The sequence below is a fragment of the Pseudophryne corroboree genome, chromosome 8 (genome assembly GCF_028390025.1).
Source record: "Pseudophryne corroboree isolate aPseCor3 chromosome 8, aPseCor3.hap2, whole genome shotgun sequence".
NCBI classification, from domain to species: domain Eukaryota; kingdom Metazoa; phylum Chordata; class Amphibia; order Anura; family Myobatrachidae; genus Pseudophryne; species Pseudophryne corroboree.
Genome location: NC_086451.1, coordinates 446,044,772 through 446,068,948, shown reverse-complemented (window position 1 = coordinate 446,068,948; position 24,177 = coordinate 446,044,772). Strand labels below are relative to the sequence as shown.

Genomic DNA, 24,177 nt, shown 5'->3' with positions numbered 1-24,177 from the left:
TTTGAATGGGTGTGAACTGGCTCCTCCCTCTATGCCCCTCCTCCAGACCGCAGTTAGATTCTGTGCCCAGAGAGACTGGACACACACTAGGGGAGCTCTCCTGAGTTTCTCTGAAAAGACTTTCTGTTAGGTTTTTTATTTTCAGGGAAACCAGCTGGCTACAGGCTCCATGCTTCGTGGGACTGAGGGGAGAGAAGTCAGACCTACTTCTTCTGAGTTAAAGGCTCTGCTTCTTAGGCTACTGGACACCATTAGCTCCAGAGGGTTCGATCACTTGGTGCGCCTAGCTGCTTGTTCCCGGAGTCGCGCCGTCATCCCCCTCACCGAAGCCAGAAGAAAGAAGCCGAATGAGTATACAGAAGCAAGAAGACTTCAGTGACGGCAGAAGACTTCAGTAACTGAGGTACAGCGCAGCGGTCGCGCTGCGCGCCATGCTCCCACACATACACCAACGGCACTCACAGGGTGCAGGGCGCAGGGGGGGCGCCCTGGGCAGCAAGTTACTGGAGTTATGAAAACTGGCAAAAGAGCATATATAAGTGTCTGGGCACTGAATATGAGACCCCCGCCAGTATAAATATTTAAATTTGAGCGGGACTACAGCGCTCTGGGAGGGGGCGTGGCTTAGCCCTCACAGCTTACCAGCGCCATTTTTCTCTCTTCACAGACATTGCAGAGGCGTTGGGGTGTGAGCTGGTATACTCCCTCTGTGTCTCTCTAACAGGCTTCTCTGTGGGTCTGTCCCCTATTGCCAGTGTGAGTGTGTGTATGTCGGTACGGTGTGTCGACATGTCTGAGGCTGAGTGCTCCTCCCCGGAGGAGGTTACTGGGGGCGCAGAGAAAGATTTGGGAGGGACTCTGTCGACACCGCCGACTGCTGATTGGGTGGCCATGTTGAGTACATTGAATGCAAATGTGGCGTTATTGTCTAAGAGGCTGGATAAATCTGATTCTCAGACACAAACGTGGAGAAAATCCATGGAGGAAGCCTTATCCCAGGTGCAGGCCCCCTCATGGTCACAAAATCGTTCATTTACCCAAATGGCGGATTCTGATACCGACACGGACTCTGATTCCAGTGTCGACTTTAGTGAGGCCAGTTTACATCCAAAAGTGGTTAAGAGTATTCAGTACATGATTGTGGCAATTAAAGATGTTTTTCATATTTCTGAAGTGCCTGCTGTTCCAGATGCAAGGGTTTGTTTATATAAGGGAAAAAAGCCAGAGGTGACGTTTCCCCCCTCTCATGAACTGAACGCTCTTTGTGAAAAAGCTGGGGAATCGCCTGACAAAAGGTGGCAGATTCCCAAGAGAATTTTTATGGCATATCCTTTCCCCTCTGACGACAGGGAAAAGGTGGGAGTCATCTCCCAATGTTGACAAGGCCCTGTCCTGGCTGTCCAAGAAGGTGGCGCTTCCGTCTCCCGACACTGCTGCCCTCAAGGACCCTGTGGATCATAAGCAGGAAACAACATTAAAGGTCATTTATGTCACTACAGGTGCGCTCCTCAGACCTGCCGTGGCGTCGGCATGGGTGAGTAGTGCTATTGCTAAGTGGGCTGATAATTTGGCATCTGACATGGATACCCTGGATAGAGATAACATTCTTTTAACTCTCGGTTATATCGGGGACGCTGCAGCTTACCTAAAGGATGCGGCGAGGGATATTGGCCTCTTGGGATCAAGGGCCAATGCCATGGCAGTCTCGGCCAGGAGAGCGCTGTGGATTCATCAATGGAATGCTGATGCCGACTCCAAGAAAGCTATGGAAGCTCTCCCTTATAAAGGTAGTGTCTTGTTTGGTGACGGCCTCGCTGACCTGGTGTCTACCGCTACAGCGGGTAAGTCATCTTTTCTTCCTCATGTTCCAGCACAACAGAAAAAGGCACCCCATTATCAGATGCAGTCCTTCCGGCCTAATAAATACAAAAAAGGAAGAGGCTCGTCCTTCCTTGCTTCAAAAGGTAGAGGAAGGGGAAAAAGGGCGCCTGCTGGGTCAGGCTCCCAGGACCAAAAGTCCTTCCCGGCCTCTGCCAAGTCCACCGCATGACGCTGGGGCTCCCCTACGGGAGTCCGTGCCGGTGGGGGCGCGTCTCAGACTCATCAGTCAGGTCTGGTTTCGCTCGGGCCTAGATCCTTGGGTGTTTGACATAGTGTCCCAAGGGTACAAGCTGGAGTTTCAGGAGGTGCCCCCCCCCACCGATTTTTTTCAAATCAGCCTTGCCAGTTTCTATCCCAGAAAGGGCAGTAGTGAGTGCTGCGATACAGAAGCTGTGTCAACAGAGTGTCATTGTCCCGGTACCCCCGTCCCAACGGGGAGAAGGGTTTTATTCGAGCCTCTTTGTCGTTCCGAAGCCGGACGGCTTGGTCAGACCGATCCTGAACCTAAAATCCCTCAATCTGTATTTGAAAACTTTCAAGTTCAAGATGGAATCTCTTCGAGCAGTGATCTCCAGTCTAGAAGGGGGGGATTTTATGGCGTCAGTTGACATAAAAGATGCCTACTTACACGTCCCAATATATCCTCCACATTAAGCTTTCCTGAGATTTGCGGTGCAGGATTATCATTTCCAATTTCAGACGTTGCCGTTTGGGCTTTCCACGGCCCCGGGGGTCTTCACCAAGGTGATGGCGGAAATGATGGTACTCCTACGCAAGCAAGGTGTCACAATTATCCCGTACTTGGACGATCTCCTGATAAAGGCGAGATCGAAGGAGCAGTTGCTAAGAAATGTGGAACTCTCCCTGACTGTTCTGCAACATCATGGTTGGATCCTAAATTTGCCAAAATCTCAGTTGATTCCGACAACTTGGCTGCCTTTCTTGGCCATTATCCTGGACACGGAACTGCAAAGAGTGTTTCTTCCAGTGGAAAAAGCTCTGGAAATCCAATGCATGGTCAAGGAGATTCTGAAACCGGCAAGAGTGTCGATTCATCAAAGCACTCGAGTGCTAGGGAAGATGGTTGCGGCTTACGAAGCCATTCCGTTTGGCAGGTTTCATACATGGGTGTTTCAGTGGGACCTGCTGGACAAATGGTCCGGGTCTCACCTGCACCGGAAAATAAGTCTGTCTTTCAGGACCAGAATTTCTCTCCTGTGGTGGCTGCAAAGTTAGCACCTTCTATCTAGAGGGACGCAGGTTTGGAATCCAGGATTGGGTCCTGCTGACCACGGATGCAAGTCTCCGAGGCTGGGGAGCAGTCACGCTAGGAAGAAGTTTCCAGGGAAAATGGTCAAGCCAGGAAACTTGTCTCCACATAAACGTTCTGGAGTTAAGAGCCATTTACAACGGCCTTCTGCAAGCGGAACACCTGCTTCGAGGTCTACCTGTCGTGATTCAGTCGGACAACGTAACTGTGGTAGCGTACGTAAACCACCAGGGCGGAACAAAGAGCAGAGCGGCGATGGCGGAGTCCACAAGAGTTCTCCGCTGGGCGGAGAAGCACGTGAGCGCTCTGTCAGCAGTCTTCCTTCCGGGCGTGGACAACTGGGAAGCAGACTTCCTCAGCAGACACGATCTCCATCCTGGAGAGTGGGCTCTTCATCAAGAGGTATTTGCAGAAGTGACAAGACATTGGGGAATTCCTCAAATAGACATGATGGCGTCTTGCCTCAACAAGAAGCTTCCGAGGTATTGTTCCAGGTCAAGGGACCCCCAAGCCAGTGCAGTGGACGCCCTGGTAACTCCGTGGGTGTTTCAGTCGGTCTATGTGTTCATTCCACTTTCTCTCATTCCAAAAGTGTTGAGGATTATAAGACGAACAAGGGTTCCGGCAGTACTTGTCGTTACAGATTGGCCACGGAGGGCCTGGTATCCGAATCTTTAGGAATTGCTCATAGAAGATCCTTGGCCGCTTCCTCTCAGAGAGGACCTGTTGCTGCAGGGGCCATGCGTATTTCAGGACTTACCGCGGCTGCGTTTGACAGCGTGGAGGTTGAACGCCAAATCCTAGCTCGAAAGGGTATTCCCGGGGAAGTCATCCCCACTCTCCTTAAGGCTAGAAAGGAGGTCACGGCGAAGCATTATCACCGTATTTGGAGAAAATGTGTATCTTGGTGTGAAGTCAAGAAAGCTCCTGCGGAGGAGTTTCAGCTGGGTCGTTTCCTCCATTTTTTGCAGGCAGGCGTGGATGCAGGCCTGAAATTGGGTTCCATCAAAGTGCAAATTTCGGCTTTATCTATTTTCTTTCAAAAAGAATTGGCCGCCCTTCCTGAGGTTCAGACTTTCGTGAAGGGAGTGCTGCATATCCATCCTCCGTTTGTGCCACCCGTGGCACCGTGGGATCTTGACGTGGTGTTACAAATTCTTATGTCTCACTGGTTTGAACCTTTGCGAAAGGTTGAGTTGAAATTTCTCACTTGGAAAGTGGTCATGCTTTTGGCCTTGGCGTACGCCAGACGGGTGTCGGAATTGGCGGCTTTGTCTCACAAGAGCCCATATTTGATTTTCCATGTGGATAGAGCGGAATTGAGGACTCGTCAACAATTTCTGCCGAAGGTGGTTTCTACGTTTCACATAAATCAACCTATTGTGGTGCCTGTGGCTACGGATGCCGTGGCGGTGCCAAAATCTCTCGATGTCGTAAGAGCTTTGAAAAGGACGGCTCTTGTTAGGAAAACGGAAACACTGTTTGTCCTGTATGCTTCCAACAAGATTGGAAATCCTGCTTCCAAGCAGACTATTGCACGTTGGATTTGTAATATGATTCAGCACGCTCATTCTTCGGCTGGATTGCCGTTGCCGAAGTCAGTAAAGGCCCATTCTACCAGGAAGGTGGGCTCATCTTGGGCGGCTGCCCGAGGGGTCTCGGCACTTCAGCTTTGCCGAGCAGCTACGTGGTCGGGTTCAAACACTTTTGCCAAGTTCTACAAGTTTGATACCCTGGCTGATGAGGACCTCATGTTTGCTCAATCGGTGCTGCAGAGTCGTCCGCACTCTCCCGCCCGGTCTGGAGCTTTGGTATAGACCCCATGGTCCTTTTGGAGTCCCCAGCATCCTCTAGGACGTAAGAGAAAATAGGATTTTAATACCTACCGGTAAATCCTTTTCTCCTAGTCCGTAGAGGATGCTGGGCGCCCATCCCAGTGCGTACGGTTACTTGCAGTTGTTGTTTTCGGTTACACGAGGGTTGTGTATTGGTTATGTTCAGCTGGTTGCTGTTTTCGTTCATACTGTTATCTGGTATTCCTGCTAATCCAGTTGTACGGTGTGTTTGTGGTGTGAGCTGGTGTGTATCTCACCCTTAGTTTAACAAAAATCCTTTTCCTCGAAATGTCCGTCTCCCTGGGCACAGTTCCTATAACTGAGGTCTGGAGGAGGGGCATAGAGGGAGGAGCCAGTTCACACCCATTCAAAGTCTTATAGTGTGCCCATGTCTCCTGTCGGTCCCGTCTATACCCCACGGTCCTTTTGGAGTCCCCAGCATCCTCTACGGACTAGGAGAAAAGGATTTATCGGTAGGTATAAAAATCCTATTATCACACTGCTGTATATAATGATGCAGAGTACCTATAGCTAATGAGACTGCTCTGTGTACATCCGTATGATGATCACGCTGCTGTATATAATGGTGCAGAGTACCTATAGCTAATAAGGAGACTGCTCTGTGTACATCCGGATAATTATCACGCTGCTGTATATAATGGTGCAGAGTACCTATAGCTAATAATGAGACTGCTCTGTGTACATCCGGATGATGATCACGCTGCTGTATATAATGATGCAGAGTACCTATAGCTAATAAGGAGACTACTCTGTGTACATCCGGATGATGATCACGCTGCTGTATATAATGGTGCAGAGTACCTATAGCTAATAAGGAGACTGCTCTGTGTACATCCGGATGATGATCACGCTGCGTATTTCCCACACACGACACTGTATAAAGGCACGTTGACTCTTGATACAGAGTATATTTGCTAATAATGAATGCGCTATGCTGTATCTGTACATTAATGATGTCTCCCCTTATTCCTGTATAGGAAACACGCCTTGAACTGCCACAGGATGAAACCAGCTCTCTTCAGTGTCCTGTGCGAAATCAAAGAGAAGACAGGTCAGTGCTGACATCGTATCCTGTATCTTCTGATTGTTTTCCTCCTCTTCCTCCTTTTCGTTTTATTATAATTGCCAATGGTGACCTCTGCCAGCCCCAACACCACTACACCCTCCAGGGGACACAATTCCATTGACACAGTTGCTGACAGTCCTGGATTTCGGACCCTTCTCCTGGGCACGCTATGTACCTCTTGCTGCTCTGGTATTTCTATGCACTCAGCAGGCTTGCTTTCTTCTGGCAGGAATCCATTTTAACTGCTCTGTGACAGCCAGCGTGGGGGCACCAAACAGGCGGTGCACGCACGTTGCTCTATAACCTCTCCCACTGGCTACTATGGTAACTGAGGTTACAGACGTGGCCTCTGTCATGTAGTGTCGGTGGGCGCAAGGAGGTAGTGCTGTGCCAGATAGCCAGCGCTGGAGAAAGTGGCTTTACTTGAAACAGTAGTTTGAATAAATTTGAGAGTGATTTACCAATGAGATTAGAGTGTGTGGTTGGGGCACACATGTTACTGTGACAGGGAAGGTGGCCCCTCTCAGCTCTGGGCCCCATAGCAGCTGCACTCCCTGCACCTACGGTAGCCACACCCATGTATATAACACATGTAACTGTGACAGGGAAGGTGGCCCCTCTCAGCTCTGGGCCCCATAGCAGCTGCACTCCCTGCACCTACAGTAGCCACACCCATGTATATAACACATGTAACTGTGACAGGGAAGGTGGCCCCTCTCAGCTCTGGGCCCCATAGCAGCTGCACTCCCTGCACCTACGGTAGCCACACCCATGTATATAACACATGTAACTGTGACAGGGAAGGTGGCCCCTCTCAGCTCTGGGCCCCATAGCAGCTGCACTCCCTGCACCTACGGTAGCTACACCCTGTATATAACACATGTAACTGTGACAGGGAAGGTGGCCCCTCTCAGCTCTGGGCCCCAATAGCAGCTGCTCTCCCTGCACCTATCGTAGCTACACCTTGTATATAACACATGTAACTGTGACAGGGAAGGTGACCTCTCTCAGCTCTGGGCGACATAGCAGCTGTACTCCCTGCACCTATGGTAGCTGCACCCTGTATATAACACATGTAACTGTGACAGGGAAGGTGGCCGCTCTCAGCTCTGGGCCCCAATAGCAGCTGCTCTCCCTGCACCTATCGTAGCTACACCTTGTATATAACACATGTAACTGTGACAGGGAAGGTGACCTCTCTCAGCTCTGGGCGACATAGCAGCTGTACTCCCTGCACCTATGGTAGCTGCACCCTGTATATAACACATGTAACTGTGACAGGGAAGGTGGCCCCTCTCAGCTCTGGGCCCCAATAGCAGCTGCTCTCCCTGCACCTATGGTAGCTACACCTTGTATATAACACATGTAACTGTGACAGGGAAGGTGGACCCTCTCAGCTCTGGGCCCCATAGCAGCTGTACTCCCTGCACCTATGGTAGAAACATCCATGTATATAACACATGTAACTGTGACAGGGAAGGTGGCCCCTCTCAGCTCTGGGCGCCAAAGCAACTGCACTCTCTGCACCTATGGTAGCTATGCCCTTGGTTGGGGGTGCTATAGTTTTTCATTAGGTGCGTCTTGGAGCCCCACCTAGACGCTGACCTAGACAGCTGCCAACAACCAAAGTGACTGCGTTAGGATTACGCAAAAATGACGTCTAATCACTGATGTATTAACTCCCGTTCTTGTGCATCCTCAAAACACTTGGGTGCTTGCAGGGGCTGTTGAGCAGTGACATGTTTAAACTGTTCCTCAGAATATTCACTTCTTTCCACTTTTGTCAGCCAAATGTTCCATGTTTTGCCAGCGTTAATTGATCTCAAATATTCCCGGTGCAATTCCACCTCTGTCTCACAACGCATTGCCATGCAAGCTCGAGTCATAGACTAAAACTTAGGTGAATTTGCAAGTACATTGTTAAATCGGCGTTCCGTCGGAAGGTGAAGCAAAAGCAGAAATCCGAGGTGCGAGAAACATTCCCCCTCAGAGCAAAAATACAATTAGTCCAAAATGTTGCCGCAGCTTAACTTTTCACTACTGTTGCGAGTTGCTACTCCGGGGTCTTTTGCAATCTCTATAGTTAAAAAAATTAATAAAAAAATGTTTTTTGGAATCTGCGGCGCTTAATCTGAATTGTGCTGTGACGGCAGGCCTTTGTTGTGAGTCTCTGGGAGATGGTTCCCAGTGTAGTGTATTTTCTGTGTGTATGTGTGCAGGACCCCACCTTGATTTCTAGGTTACTGGCCTCCTTTAGAGCGCTGTTTGCTATTTGCTATCATATTAGCCTCAATAGCTCCCTTATGTGCCTGGGAAACGGCACATGTCCCATACTGTATGGCGGTAGGTCGCTGATAGCGTAGATTAGGCCATTCTTTCATTTGTATAACAATAAAGGATCATGCACTCTGTATTTTCCTCCTCTCCTCCTCCTCTACTCCTATTTAAAGGGAGTCCCCCCCGCCCCCCCCCCCCCCCTACTGTGAGGCTGGTAATGGAGAGGGGGGAGGGCGCCGGATCAAATGTCTAACACTGCACACAGCAGTCTTGTGCTTTCTCCCTTCTCTCTTCTTCTTCATTAATGCCCTGTCTTTTATTCTCTTCTTTATCCCTTTCTTTCCATGCACCATTAATACCTGTGTCATGTTTCCTTTATGTCTACATTTCATCCCACTAAACTCCTGTTTTCTATTGTATGGGTTTTTTTTTTTGTGTATATATATATATATATATATATATATATGTGTGTATATGTATATATATATATATATATATATATTTTTTTAACTTGTAATTTATCATTACAGTGAATCACCTGCTCTAGGGGGGGAGATTTATCAAGCCTTGGAGAGCGATAAAGGGGTTTATGTACTACTCCTTGGAGAGAGATAAAGTAACGGAGATAAAGTACCAGCCAATCAGCTCCTGTCATTTTTCAAACCCAGCCTGTAACATAACAGTTAAGAGCTGATTGGTTGGTCATTTTTCTCCGTCCACTTTATCTCTCTCCAAGGCATAGTAAATAGACCCCTAAAGTACCAACCAATCAGCTCCTGTAATTTTTCAAACAGTCTGTATCGTGGCAATTAGGAGCTGATTGGTTGGTACTTTATCTCTCTCCATTTTATTTCTCTTCAAGCTTTGAAACTTCTCACCCTATATGTTCCGGTCTTGGGCACTACACACTTATATGCTGTAACTACCATAGAAAACATTCTCTGTGCCCCATCCTGTCTGTGTGCCAGTCTTTGGCTCTGCGCTCCACACCCCTTCGGCACAGCCGGAGCTGCCAGCCTCTCACGAGTCTAAAAGCCACGACAAAGCGGAATAAATTGTGTGTGTATATAGAATCCAGGCTTGTTTCTCTGGTGTCCTCGGGGCCTTATGTGGCCCTTTTCATCTGGCAATAGCCCCTGCTGTGGCGTTAGCTGTTCTGTATGGACCAAGTTATTATTTAGTTTTGATAATGTTGTCTATTTTAGTTTTGAAATGCAGCGAATAAGAATTAGAGTTGAACCTGTAATTTAGCCGAGACATAAGGTTCTTGCCATGTTAAATAATGCAGCTTTTTTTTATCATCACATTATGGCGCTACAGAATTTCCTCTCTCTCCGTCACTACGTCCGGCTCCAGAAAGGTTATATCCAGATTAGCTTTCTTGTTTTGGCAATGCCGGAGCACAGTGGAAAGGGGTGTTGAACAATCCAGCTTGGACTGTTTTTCATGCATCAACGATCCTGCAAACCCCCCAAAAAGTGACAGTTTGAGTACATAAATATTAAGGATTTATCCAGATAGTTTCTGCACATAAAACGGATTCTGCTCCTAGAAAACCACAACTGTGCTGGTGTTGGCATTCTGTCTTGACATGACTGGGCATTTGATGTGAACACGGAACTACCAAATTGTCCGTAAAAATTGTGCCCCTAGTAAATCGCCCCCCTTACTATGAGTGCTGATTGTGAAATTGGGGCAGGGGCGCTTGCCGAGCGCTCATGAAATGAAGATGTCCCAGAACAATGGCACTTACCTGGTGCTATATCCGCACTCCCAGCTGTACCCTTGCCCACGTGACTGTGTGTGAACTCGTAAAGACTTCCCCGGCACACTGCTGCCCGTCCCCCTCATTAATATCTTGGTGCTAATGACATAATTGTGACAGGGTTGTGAGGAAGGGGGGCAGTGTAATTATCTGTTATGAATCTGGTTCATCTGGGAGTGTAAACAAGGAGGCTCGTTAATCAGTTCTCGTTAAGCGGCGGACAGCCCCCAGAACATACAAACAAAGCCTCTTATGTGGCCAGTTCCTTGTTTAATCAACGTTTGCTCCCAGGGCTCCCCAGCTAGTGATGTGCGTAAAGGACATTAGACTTTGTTTCTGTCTCTCTTTTATTCAGGATTAGGTTAGCAGTTTCTGACGAAGCATGCTGGGACTTGTAGTACTGTCTTTCCTCCTTTTTTTTTCTCATACTCTTTTCTAACTGGCACCATTCTTAGTCTCTCCCATTTGGCACTGCTCCTTCCTAGATCAGTGGTTCCCCAAACTCTGTCCTCAAGGACCCCCAATAGTTCACGTTTTCCAGGTTTCCTCACAGAATTATAATTGGCTCCACCTGTGGATCTTTTAAAATGTGTTAGTGAGTAATGAATACACCTGTGCACCTGCTGGTGACCTGGAAAACGTGAATTGCTGTGGGTCCTTGAGGACCGAGTGTGGGAACCACTGTTCTAGATCTGTTAATATCTCATTGTTTTCCCTACTGCGCCACTCTCTGTGACCCCTGATGCCTCTTTCTTACTGGTGTCTTTATTTTTTACGATTTTGGGCCTTTCAGTCACTGGAGAAGATCTATCCAACATTGAAGAAAGATAAAGTGAAGAGAGATTAAGGGGTGTGTGGTTCATTGGTCGACAGTCATTAGCTCGACATCTGAAATAGTTTGACACGGTCATCAGGTAAACTTGGAAAAGTCAACATGAGTTTTTAAAAAAATGTTGGTGTCGTTTTCTTCAGAAAGTGACCGGGAACCCCAATTAGTGCAACGTATCCCCTCGCGCCATGCTTTGGGCAAGGTGCCGCACTACACTCCCGCTGCGCTCGGCACAGGTTACTATTCCCAATTGTAGTCCACGTGGATCGTAAAGTATGAAAAAGTAAAAAAATGACCTTTGCCATGTCAACCTAAAGACCATGTCGACCAATAGTGGTCGACCTAATTACTGTTGACCTAAAGAACGGATACCGATTAAGGGGTCTATTTACTAAGCCTTGGAGAGAGATAAAGTACCAGCCAATCGGCTCCTGTCGTGTTACATGCGGTGTTTGAAAAATGTCAGGAGCTGATTGGCTGGTACTTTATCTCTCTCCAAGGCTTACTCTTGTCATGTGACATGCTGTGGGTGGGATTATACGAAGCATTGCATCCGCGATTCCATACATCCCACAATTTAACGGGTACATACCGGCATTAATAACGCTGATAAGAGCTGTCCTTTGCAATAGAAGGTTCAAGACCCATCAGTCCTTCTGCACACCGACGCTGAGATCCTGAAGGAGGACGCAATGTCGGCGTCACATTACCGGCAGCCGGTTTCCCGATCGTCCTGACAGCGGGACACGCTGGTGTCCTACCGCGGGGATGGGGGTGGGGAGGTTAGGTTTAGGCAGGTCAAGGGTGGTAAGGTTGCAGGGCTGGGAAGGTTAGGGTTTTTACCGGGAAGGGAGGGTTAGGTTTAGGCACCTCCAGGGAGGGTTAGGGTTAGGAGGCTTACTGGGGGGCTGTCGGAATTCTGTCGGGAGATCATACTGAACCCTCCACCACTACCTTTACTGTCTGCTTCCTGATGTTGTTATACTCAGACTTTTGGCATTGCGCTCTTTCTCCCACAAAGCGCTAACATTCCACGTAGCCCATCTGATATTCTGACATTTTGGAAAGTGGGACAGATTTCTTAACCTGAAGAAGTGATAAACCACTGAAAAGCGCAAGGTGTAACGCACCAGCCAATCAATACGGATTTGAAAAATGACCGTTAGTAGCTGATTGGCTGGTGTGGTATCACCTTGCACTTATCACTTCTTTATCCCTTCTCCAGGTTAATACATTTATACATTTGCCCAATGTTTCTAATTCAGCCAATGGATATCCCACAACCTCATCCATAAGCCTCCATGGTGCTGGTGGTTTTCTTCAGCTTTTCCACTTTTTAAGAACAGGCAATAAATGAATATTATAAAAAGACAAAACTAGATGGGAAAAAAAATAAAAGGAACAACGCCACAAAAATATGCAATATGTTGGAGTATTTCCTTTTCAAGTCTGATTGTACTATGTGTGTGTGTGTGTGTGTGTGTGTGTGTGTAATTTCTGATTACGTTTGCACACTCCTTCACACAACATGTTCCCCTGCCTGTGATCACATCTGCCCCTTTCCTTTCCTAGTCACCAGTTCCCCTATTTCTCCCAATTTTCTTTCGCCCATCTTGCACCCCTCCCCTCCCTGGTTGCTATGGTAGCCATGTTTCCTCTGCTGTTGCTGTGGCGGGAGAAAAGGTCGTCGCTAGGTCGTCTCCATAGCGACGGTGGCTGGGAGCCTCTGCTTGTCTGAGTGTGGGGATTGGCTGAGAGGGGGGAAGGGCTGTACAGACAGGAAATGGTGGATCTAATGAGTGTTTGTGTGTGTGTGTGTGTGTGTTAAGGATAATGGGTGAAATTTAGCAGGATAATGCAGAGATTATCACAGGGATAATGTAAGAAAACGTAGCTTTCCAGGGCTCCAGGCGAGCTGCCGTGGAATTCCAGTCACACCAATGCTTATAAATGGACCTTAGGCTTTCCTTCCTGCAGATGTGAGATTGCTGTCTGAAAGGGGTTCCTCAGAAGGGTGGGCGGCAACTATGCATTCGCACGGCTGCAAAAAACAGCTAGCGATCAACTCGGAATGACCCCCCCCCCCCCCCCATGTGCACTGCGGGTGGGGCAGATATAACGTGCAGAGAGTTAGATTTGGGTGAGTTATTTTGTTTCTGAGCAGGGTAAATACTGGCTGCTTTGTTTTTACACTGTAATCCAGTCTCTAGGTCGACCACACTTAGGTCGACAATGTCTTGGTTGACCACTATTGGTCGACAGGGTTTCTAGGTCGGCTAGGTACTAGGTCGACATGAGTTTTTCACAATATTTTGTTCATTTTTTTTACTTGTTCATACTTTACGATCCACGTGGACTACAACTGGGAACAGTAACCTGTGCCAAGCGCAGCGAGGCACCTTGCCCAAAGCATGGCGAGCGAACACGGTGCACTAATTGGGGTTCCCGGTCACTCTATGGAGAAAGACACCCCACCCCCCAAAAAAAATTCTCATGTCGACCTTGTTCAGGTCAACCTAGAGACCATGACCTAGAAATCCTGTCGACCTATTTACTGTCGACCAATAGTGTTCGACCTAGACAATAACTGTCAAAAGGTGGTTTTCAAACAAGAACACCCCTTTACACCTTCCATTGGCCCACACGATGCATGTCCGCCTGCTATTGCCGCCACTGTACCAGAGACCGTTGTGTGCGGCAATGCGTGGATGTTTTTTTAGGGTAGAGAGGTCAAAGGCCGACCTTGCTGTTTTGGAGCATGATTTGGCCACACTCCTACCATAGTGTGACCACGCCCCCTTTGCATGGATGTGCGCATAGAGTCCTGAGAGATATCGCTAAAATGCAGAGCTGTATTATTTATTAACAGTTTCTTATATAGCGCAGCATATTCCGTTGCGCTTTACAATTAGAACAAAAGGAATAGAACAAAACTGGGCAAAAACAGACAGACACATAGGTAGGTATGACCTGCACGCGCTTCTTCTCATGTACTAATAATGCCAATCTGCCTTCACATATAAAGTGAAAATACACACAAGGGGGAATTCGATTCCCGACAATGACGCGAGGCACTGTTCCGGAACAGCATATTGTGTTCTGCTGGCATTAGGCAATTTGCCGATACGGGCACAGCTGAGAATCGTGACGAAGTCCTGCAGCATATCGCGCTGAATTGCATTCCCTTGTACTTCACCATTAAACAGACAGCTGGCATTAAACTAAGAATGGCTTTTTATCCAAGCGCTCTGTGCATCGCAGAAGTCGCCCAAGCGTGTCTCCCCCATTGTATAACCGCCACACCCCTCCTGCACATTACACACGGCTGAGCACACCTTCATTACTTGTGTTTTTTTTTTATTTATTTTTTATTTTAATACCCTTAAATTGTATTTTTCATTATGCACCCTACTTGTACCTACCTGAATATTTTTCTCCTCCTCCACAGGTCTGAGTATCCGGAACAATCAGGAAGAGGAGCCCGTTGATCCGCAGTTGATGCGTTTGGACAATATGCTTCTTGCGGAGGGAGTAGCAGGCCCAGAGAAAGGAGGGGGTTCCGCAGCAGCCGCCGCAGCAGCGGCAGCCTCCGGTGGGGTCTCTCCTGATAACTCTATAGAGCACTCGGATTACAGGAACAAACTGTCCCAGATCAGGCAGATTTACCATGCGGAGCTGGAGAAGTATGAGCAGGTGAGGGGGAAGAAGAGTGAGGTAGGAGGTGGTGAATTTATATATACACTAGACGGCGAAACATATGTGGACACCTGAGCGTTGCACTAATGTGTGCTTATGTCACATCTCTTTCCAAAACCATAGGCATTAACATAGCTTCCCACTATATATTGGAGTATGGCTCAAAAGATTGACATCCGTTCAGTCACAAGAGTGCTAATGAGATTGGGCACTGATGTTGGGCACCAGGGATAGGCTCAACAGATGTGATTGAAGACTCTGCAAATCCATTTTGTTTGGCCCTTATTCTGTGCATGGGGCCATTGTCATGCTGGAACAGGAACGGGCCTTCTCTCTTGCCTCAGTTGGAAGGACAGAAATCTATAGAATATCCTGGTATACTGTAGAATCAAGATTTCCCTTCAATGGAACTAAGTGGCCCCGGCCAAACAGGGAAGAACAGTCCCAGACCGTTCTTCCTCCTCCACCAAAGTTTACAGCATTTTGGCAAGAGGCGTTGTCTTGGCATCTTCCAAGCCTAGCTTCAAGCTATCAACCTGACGATGACCAGTTTATGAGCTGACGGTAGTATAGAGTGTTGCAACTGTGGGTACATGAATTCTACGCGTTCCAGCACCTGGAAGTTCCATTCGTTGTGACTATGTGTAATATACAAGGCTGAGCTGTTTTCCTCCTAGATGTTTCCACTCCACAGCTCTAGCACGGCAGCAATTTGCCAGTCTCATAGGTTGGAAAGGTGGCATCCTACGACTGTGCCATGATGAAAGTCACTGAGCTCTTCAGTATGACTCTACTGCCAATGTAGGACTGTAGAGATTGCATGGCTCTATTCTTGATTTTATGCATTATCTGGCAATGGGTTTGGCTAAAATGGCCAAATACAAGGGAAGTCCACATACATTTGGCCATGTAGTGTAACCCCAATTAGTCTACGTTATTTAGACTATATTTTCAATGCTTGTCCCCTTCTTTGCACTTCTTATCTCAGGCGTGTAACGAATTCACAACACACGTCATGAATCTGTTGAGGGAACAGAGCCGGACCCGACCCATCTCCCCCAAAGAGATTGAGAGGATGGTGGGGATCATCCACCGAAAATTCAGTTCAATCCAAATGCAGCTGAAGCAAAGCACGTGTGAAGCCGTCATGATCCTTCGCTCTCGGTTCTTAGATGCGCGGTATGTGGACAGTGTGCTAGATCTTTATTCATGTAAACTTACTGCTAGGTTATTTTGGAGCAGTGTAGACTTCTTAGTGGCTTTGAGAAGAACGTTTGACTTCCTCCGGATATATATGATTACCTGTGCTTTTCTTAGGCGGAAGAGGAGGAACTTCAGCAAGCAGGCCACAGAAGTCCTGAATGAGTACTTCTACTCGCACCTAAGTAACCCTTACCCTAGCGAAGAAGCAAAAGAGGAGTTGGCAAAGAAATGTGGGATAACCGTATCACAGGTAAAATGATGTCATTACATAGGGTAACTGTTGTCAGCATTGCATCACCGTGCCCTTACTGTAGTCATTATAGAATATATGCAGTGGTGTCTACGTCAACATAAAATGTGTGCATTATGTGCCCCATTTCCTTCACACAGGTGTCAAACTGGTTTGGGAATAAAAGAATTAGGTACAAGAAAAACATTGGAAAATTCCAAGAGGAAGCCAATATCTATGCGGTGAAGACAGCCGTTACTGTGACGCAGGGAGGACATAGTGGAGCCAATTCTCCAACAACCCCAACTTCTGCAGGTAGGTTATCATCTACGCTTTTGGCAAGAAGGGATGACTACTCCATGAAAATGAGCTCTAGAGCTGCCACTTTACACTATATAGATAAAAAACCCCTATGTAAAGTCACCCTGCACCTGGGCAGCTAAGTAACTTACCCGTAACTTTAGGCTGTTGTCCCATCTAACTACTGTTCTTTGTTCCTTCTCAATTCTCTGCTCTCATTCTGCCATTTACATGCCAAAACTCCTTCCTTCACCCTTGCTGTGTGCTTCTTCTCCAACCATTCCATTGACATATATGCGCCTGTAATTCTAACAAAAACCCCTCACCCATCTCCAATGGTCTACCTTCCAAATGCAACACAATCCTCACCAAATCTACATTCTTTATACCTCTGAATCTTGCACTCAACCGCTTCACTTTTGTGACCCTTCAACTCCAACACTTTATCTCTGTAAACCTCCGTATGCAACTTCTTTACCTCCTGTAACCCGGTGAACATCCGTACTGTACTGCTTTTACCTCCTGTGACCCTCCCTACTCCACTGCTTTACCTCCTGTGACCTTCCCTACTCCACTGCTTTACCTCCTGTGACACCCTGAAACTCGTACTCCACTGCTTTACCTTCTGTGACCCTCTGAACATTGCAATCCACCGCTTTACCTTCTGTGACCCTCTGAACTCTACTTTCCACTGCTTTACCTCCTGTGACCCTACTCCACTGCTTTACCTCCTGTGACCCTCCCTACTCCACTGCTTTACCTCCTGTGACCCTCCCTACTCCACTGCTTTACCTCCTGTGACCCTCCCTACTCCACTGCTTTACCTCCTGTGACCCTCCCTACTCCACTGCTTTACCTCCTGTGACCCTCCCTACTCTTCTGCTTTACCTCCTGTGACCCTCTGAAACTCATACTCCACTGCTTTACCTCCTGTGACCCTCTGATCCCCGCACTCCACTGCTTTACCTCCTGTGACCCTCTGATCCCCGCACTCCACTGCTTTACCTCCTGTGACCCTCTGATTCTTGCACTCCACCGCTTTACCTCCTGTGATCCTCTGATCCCTGCAATCCACCGCTTTACGTCATGTGACCCCATGAACCTTTCACTCCACCTCTTTATCTCCTGTTACCCTCTGAACCTTGTATTCTGCCATTTTACCTCCTGTGAACCCCATGAACCTTGCACTCTGCTGCTTTACTGCCTGTTGCCTTCTGAACCTTAAACTCCCAAACACTTTATCTCTATGAAACGCTTTATCTCTGCAAACTTTGCGCCTTACAACCATACAACTTTGACCCTCTGAACATTTCACTCTGCCATTTTACCTCCATGACCCCGTGAACCTTGCACTCCACTGCTTTACCTCCTGTTGCCCTCTAAACCTTGCATTGTGCTGCTTTACCTCCTGTTGCCCCCTTAACCTTGCACTGTGCTGCTTTACCTCCTGATGCCCTCTGAACCTTGCTCTGTGCTGCTCTATCTCCTGTTGCCCTCTGAACCTTGCACTGTGCTGCTTTACCTCCTGTCACCCCCTGAACCTTGCACTGTGCTGCTTTACCTCCTGTGCCCCCCCCCCCCCCCCCCCGTTACTTTCTGACCCTTGCACTCTACCGCTATACTTCCTGTCACCCTGTGAACCTTGCACTCCACGTTCTTTAAAACTTCATCTGCTACTTGACATCCACATCTTTGCCTTTGCAATCCTTAATCTTGAGCTCCACCACTTTGCTTCCTCAATCCTCTATTTTTCTCCTCTATCTCGTTCTTCTCTCAGGTTCTGGTGGCTCATTCAACTTGTCTGGATCTAATGACATGTTCATGGCGATGCAGGGCTTAAACGGGGATTCTTATCCCCCCTCACAGGTCAGTTTTAGGTCCCCTCCAGTGCTATTATAATTTTCTGTTGTGCTTTCCTTGCTCCTCGGCTCCATTCCACCTATTGTGTTTGAGATTTCCTCTCCTGTTTGAGTGTTGTCCAGGTGTACTTCCTCCATCAGTCCTTTTTATTTTACCTACTCCACGTTTTATATTTTCCTTTTCTTCCGCCTCCTTTTTCTTTATGCTTAGTTAACGATCAAATTGTCCTCACCCTATGATGTTTATTCTCTCCAAGGTGGAGTCCTTACGTCACACAATGGGTCCTGGTTACAGTGACACATTAGGAGCAAATCAGATGTACAGCCCTCGGGAGATCCGGGTAAAATGAATTCAAGGGTTTAAAATGTTATTAATGTATAAATAGCATGTGTGTGTGATTAATGTTTTTTTTATATGTATTTTATTGAAAATTTTAAATACAGAACAATCAGAAAACAGGTCAGATGGGGAAGGGAGTAGGGAACAAAGAAGAGGGAAAAACATGGGAAACAAAGGTGAAAACTTATTTGTAATGTACCTAACTCCATCCTACCCAGCCTTTACTTACATTGCCCTGTCCCAACCAACCTCCACTAACACCTTTCTTCCATCCCACCTTATTGATTTTGCCTTGGACAACCCTTGCCTGCCCGCCTAAGCAGGCCCCCTTCAGTGCCGCACCCGGCACTTTCCAGCTGGTGTAATGGTTAGCATTACTGCCTCAAAGCACTGAGGTCATGGGTTTGATTCACATCATGGCCCTAACTGTGTGGAGTTTGTATATTCTCCCTGTGCTTGCGTGGGTTTCCTCTGGGTACTCGGGTTTCCTTCCACAATCCAAAAATATACTGGTAGGTTAATTGGCTCACAACAAAAAACGTATCCTAATGTGTAAGTGTGTGTGTACATGGGCAGACTAGATGGGCCAAGTGGCTCTTATCTGCTGTCACAATGTAAGTTTCCCTGCCCCACCTCAGCTGGCCCTTCCTCATCCTGCCTCAGCTGGCCCTTCCCCAACCCGCCTGAACAATCACCTTACCTAATCCAACCCATCCCATATATTCCACCTTACATACTTATTCCTTCCCAATTCACTCAACATAATTCATGATACGTTTTTCAAGGGGTTATCTAGCCATATTGACCAAATTTTGTTAATTGCTTGGGGCATACTTGAATGAAGGTACCTTTTATGGAGCACAAGAAATCGCAGGTCCTCTAAATCGGATGCAGTGAACAGTTGGTCTGTGCCACCATAGTTCATTTCCTAGACTTGTATCATAGGAGATAAATGAGGGTAAAACAATAAGTCTCTGCTCTCCTTCTAATCTAATGATCTGTTCATGTTTTCCAGGCCAATGGAGGGTGGCAAGAAGCCGTTACCCCCTCGTCTGTCACTTCTCCAACAGAAGGACCAGGCAGTGTACACTCAGACACGTCTAACTGAGCACTCTCCTCCTCTCTGAGCTTCTCCCCAAACACCCCTCCAGCAAACAACAGTCTCTTCGTGAACTGAACTCCGTAACCTGGTTCTAGATGGGAGAGAGTGTGAGAGCTCTCTCTACTCTTACCCCTGCCTCTCCTTACCACTCTGTCCAACATGGCCCTCACTTCCACAATTCTTCCATAAAAAGGTTTATGAAAACCAAGTGAGGTTATAAGCCTCTTAAATGGAGTGCTGACACTGGAAATATAACCTAGCTGGTTAAAACCCCATTGTCTTGGCACAGAAACCCAAAGAATAACAACTACTCATCCCATCCACCCTTCCAACGGAACCCACGTCAGTGTGGAACACTTAAAATGGTTATGCGGAAAGTAGATCACTTCCTGGATCTGAAAGGAATGAGACCTTTGACTATTATTCTGCTTACTTTCCAGACTGTTCCGGTGGAGCTTAATGAATGTATTAAATCCGCAATCATATCTTTTATGGGCTGTAAAAAAAATTTGTAATAAAATGTATGAGAAAGGGGGGAGAGGGGTGGATCCAGCCCAGGAAGTGGGGGAGTTGCCGCTAGAAATGGAAGACAAGAGTGTATTAAAGAGGCAAAGAGACGGTTACATAAGGCAGCAAACCTAAGAGACTAAAAGGATTACCTTGAACTCGGGGGAAGTTAAAGGGGTGCGGAGAAGCAAAATGAGGAGGAGCGAAACGGATACAGGAATAAAAAAATAAAAACAAGAACACAAAAGAGCTACAAGGGGGAGATAAACAAAGTAAATAAGACTTTAAATCTCCTCACTCCTTCCCTCCAGAGTCTACCCAGAATCCTTTGAGGCTCAGCCAATCAAAGAACAGCATTATTACCTCATAGCGGCTCACATAACCAATAGAGAAGACTTTTTTTCTTTTTCTTTTCTGAGTTTTCTTTTTGTTCACGTGTTCGCAAGTTTGACTACCTCCGAAGGGAAAAAAAAATAAAATTATATATATATATATATATTATCTCTCACTTCTGCACGGGGGGTGGCAGTGAGGTGCGTGAGAATTTTGTCTCCCTCTGTCCCTTTCACTCCCCAAATTCTTTTTTTTTTTTTTTTTGGGGTGCTGGGTTATGAATACGGTTGGTTTTAGGATTTTTGCGTTTATGGGGGTGGGGAGGGTGCAGTTTATTTTTCACTTTGCAGTTGGAGGAAAAGTTACAGACTAGGAGAGGGGGAATGTTTGTAGGACTGGATGTGTGAATGGATGTTTAGGAGCGGATGTAGTACTTGTAAAGGCACATTTGTATATATGTTACCAGTCAGATATACATAGATCCCGAATGCTGCAAAACTTAATGTATTCTAGTATTTGGTAATATTTCTTCAAGCCAAACTACAATGATTGACAAATAATTGTAATACGTTCAATAAAAACGTCTTTTTTTTTTTTTTTAAACTAAGTTTCTGAAATCAAAACATTTGGAGCAGTTATATGAACAGGAGAGATAGTAAAATGCGCTGAAACCCATAGCAACCAATATATACACACCTTTATTTGATCAGTAGCCTTGGTCTGAAAAACAGACAAATATACTATTATTGTTGAAATCTATTACAGTCAGGGAGAAGCTGGATTATCAGTTTACATTCAGCTCCCAGGTAAATAAAGTGATTTATTGAATACTGAAATTTGGTAAGAAAAGCCACACATCTATATATACATCGTGCGTTGCCAAGCGACCTAACGTATATCGTCCCGATGTGTGTATAGTTTGGCTGCTACAGTAACAGGCTACCAAAGGCCGTCCACATGGGCCGGTTTGGCCACAAGCGCTGGATTATCCCGTTTTGATCAGATGGCATAATCCATTTAGGCCAACATATAGTCCTGATAAATAAGCAGCTCTGGCCAGTGTATATAATGTAGTGAGTGTATGTATATAATATACAGGTATGTGCGTGTCTGCGTAGAGCGATTATCTTATGTACACAAAGTCCCCTCTCCCCTGTACTACCGGCTCCGGCCTGGCTTCTGGGCAATAGAAAGCTATGTGTAGAGAAGAATATTTGTTACCTGTATTACCATTATTACTTTGTGCTCCTCCTATTTTTGTTGGGGTGGTATTTTTGATTTCATTGAACTTTTTTTTTTTTTGGAGGGGGGGGGGGGGGTTAGAATCAGGTTTTTCTTTTCTTTTTTCTTTCACATTTATTAAAAAGGAATCACTAAGAAACAGTATCTTTGTTGCCTCTTTTATTCCCTGGATCCTCCGCAGTGGCTTCCCCTCCGTCCCCCAAGCCGCCATCTTACCTCTTAACTTTCTGTCACAATATAAAACACACCTCACCCCACAACCCCATTCTCAGCCTATTTTGCAAACTCCCATCCCAGCTCCTGTAATCCCTGTCTCCAATCTGTTTATCCCTCTTCCCGCAACCCCCCCAACCCCCACCTCACTGTCTTCTAATGATTTTAGAAATTGCCTCCCTGGTTTCCATGGCAACTGTCACTGTCTTTAGTTTCCTTTGTATAAGAGCCCCCCCCCCCCCCTCCCCTTCCATTAACCCCCTCACCACTGCGGATGCAGCATATGTGACTGTGTTCTGTGCAGCTATGAGTGATGTGTATTATGAGTTCCTACTAATTTAGGTGATAAAGGGATAAGTCCGTTCTTGGTAGTTACACGGCCTCTTATGTTGCGGCTGGAATGAGCGGTCTCTGGCTGGAGGGATGCTGGGGCATTAGGCTTGGGGTAAAATAAAAGTGGAGGGTCAGGCTATTGTCTTCGTTATGTGCAGATAATTGGCTGCTTTCCAGCTTGTGCCCTTAAACGGACCATACGTAGGGGACGAATTAATTAAATGCCAACGATGCCCTACATTGTGCACTTTCTCCATACGGGTGCACAGGGAAATGCTCAATGTTAGGCTGATGATGGGTGCGCTGCATCGGAATATGTGGTCTTACGTCATGTGTAGCTGAGCGGTCCCCAACATGAGATCTTCTAAAGGTTGTCCATATTGGCCCAGGATTCTTGGTTAAGATCCACTTGGGATAGATTTCTTTGGTCCAATAGCCAAGCTTCCAGATCTGCCCTATCGTTCTGACCCTGTGTTGTCAAATCGGTTGCAGATCTGTATAATGTGGTGACTGCTGTCTGTGTTATATGTATTTTAGAAGCCTTGTGTGACCGGGTGACTTCACATGGCCACGTGATCTCAGGTTTGTTGTATGTAGACCATGTTGTTATTTATCCTTGAGTAACCTGAGTGGGCTTGCTTTTCCACTTCTATGGATTTCCTCTCTGCACCGGTATTGACTCCTCCTACTGCGGCGGGGACAGGTACCTTACTGACACTCATATGCTATTCCCTTGGAACTTCTTGCTTCTCTCGGGTTTCTAACCCTGGCTCTGCTTACTTTTGGGGGTTTATGGTCACACGGCTGGAACCCTACAGACCAGTCTGCACTGGGTAGATGGGCTAGGGCTTGAGTTTAGAGATACTGGGCTCAACTCGGAGCCTCCAGAGATTGGAATAGCGTTTTATGCTGTTCTTGTGGTCACAGGATACAAGTAGATGTTTATTGCTCAAAGAATCAGGGTTCTATTTACTAAGGCTTGGAAGGAGGTAAAGAAGACGGAGGTAAAGTACCAGCTCTTACCTGTCATTTTTCAAACACAGCCTGTAACAGTAACATGGTAGTTAGGAGCTGATTGGCTGGAACTTTATCTCCATCCAAAGCTTAGTAAATAGACCCCTAAGTCTTTACAAAGACAGTTACTTCACAGTATACAAGATGATGCAGGAATACACTCCACACATAGTCAGAGGATCAATACATTACAGAACAACATCAGCCCTTTATATAGTAAGAGGACATAATACAGCAAGGAGCAAGTCCACACATATGAGGAAACAGTTTCCCAAAATGGAATATATGTTGAATCTGTTACTTACGTTCCTTCTTTATATTTGCCCCGCAGAATCAAATTATCTATGTGGGTTAACAATAATTACCATATTAAGTCATCAAATATACAAGAAATTCTACAAAATAATAAAAATAACCTGTTGTTCCCCAAATGACCTGCTGCCCAGTACTGACTACATATTCCACAGAAGCACACAGGAGACCCCCTGGTGTGCAAATCAAAGAAAGTGCTTTGACGGAACAGTAGGCTGAGGCTGCTCTCGGGATACTGTCATTAGCATTGGATGTACTATGTGAGACTGTGCCAAGGTCAAACTGCCCAAATGGCAAAGCCTTACTGACAAATATACAAAAATACATATCTACAAGTGCGCAGTCCATACATTTACACACACGTTTTGGCGCACAGCGTGTCAAATATAGCGAGTTAAAATGCATTAAAGCATTTCTCAACAGTTATTTTCAGAACCATTGTTTCGCTGGTCCCAGCGCTGAGAATTAGTTACCTTGGTGGTGCAGTCGCCGCTCTGGTCCAACAGGCAGTAAAAATAAGATTTTACTTACCGGTAAATCTATTTCTCGT

The 24,177-nt window shown here is 46.6% G+C and overlaps 1 protein-coding gene across 7 annotated transcripts in view; it reads left to right on the top strand.

The window, feature by feature from the left end:
- Positions 1–20,672, top strand: part of PBX2 (PBX homeobox 2) — a 45,685-nt gene extending 25,013 nt beyond the window's left edge. For 3 of the 7 annotated variants that reach the window (XM_063938171.1, XM_063938175.1, XM_063938176.1), the window contains exons 2-10: positions 5,985–6,058; positions 14,393–14,658; positions 15,629–15,819; positions 15,958–16,093; positions 16,234–16,387; positions 18,150–18,238; positions 18,489–18,572; positions 18,676–18,747; positions 19,587–20,672. In XM_063938171.1, the coding sequence (XP_063794241.1) occupies positions 5,985–6,058; positions 14,393–14,658; positions 15,629–15,819; positions 15,958–16,093; positions 16,234–16,387; positions 18,150–18,238; positions 18,489–18,572; positions 18,676–18,747; positions 19,587–19,679 (1,159 nt within the window). In that variant the 3' untranslated portion in view covers positions 19,680–20,672. The remainder of the gene's footprint in view (positions 1–5,984; positions 6,059–14,392; positions 14,659–15,628; positions 15,820–15,957; positions 16,094–16,233; positions 16,388–18,149; positions 18,239–18,488; positions 18,573–18,675; positions 18,748–19,586) is intronic. The other 4 variants (XM_063938172.1, XM_063938177.1, XM_063938173.1 and 1 more) reach the window with 4 other exon arrangements.
- Positions 20,673–24,177: the final 3,505 nt, after the last annotated feature.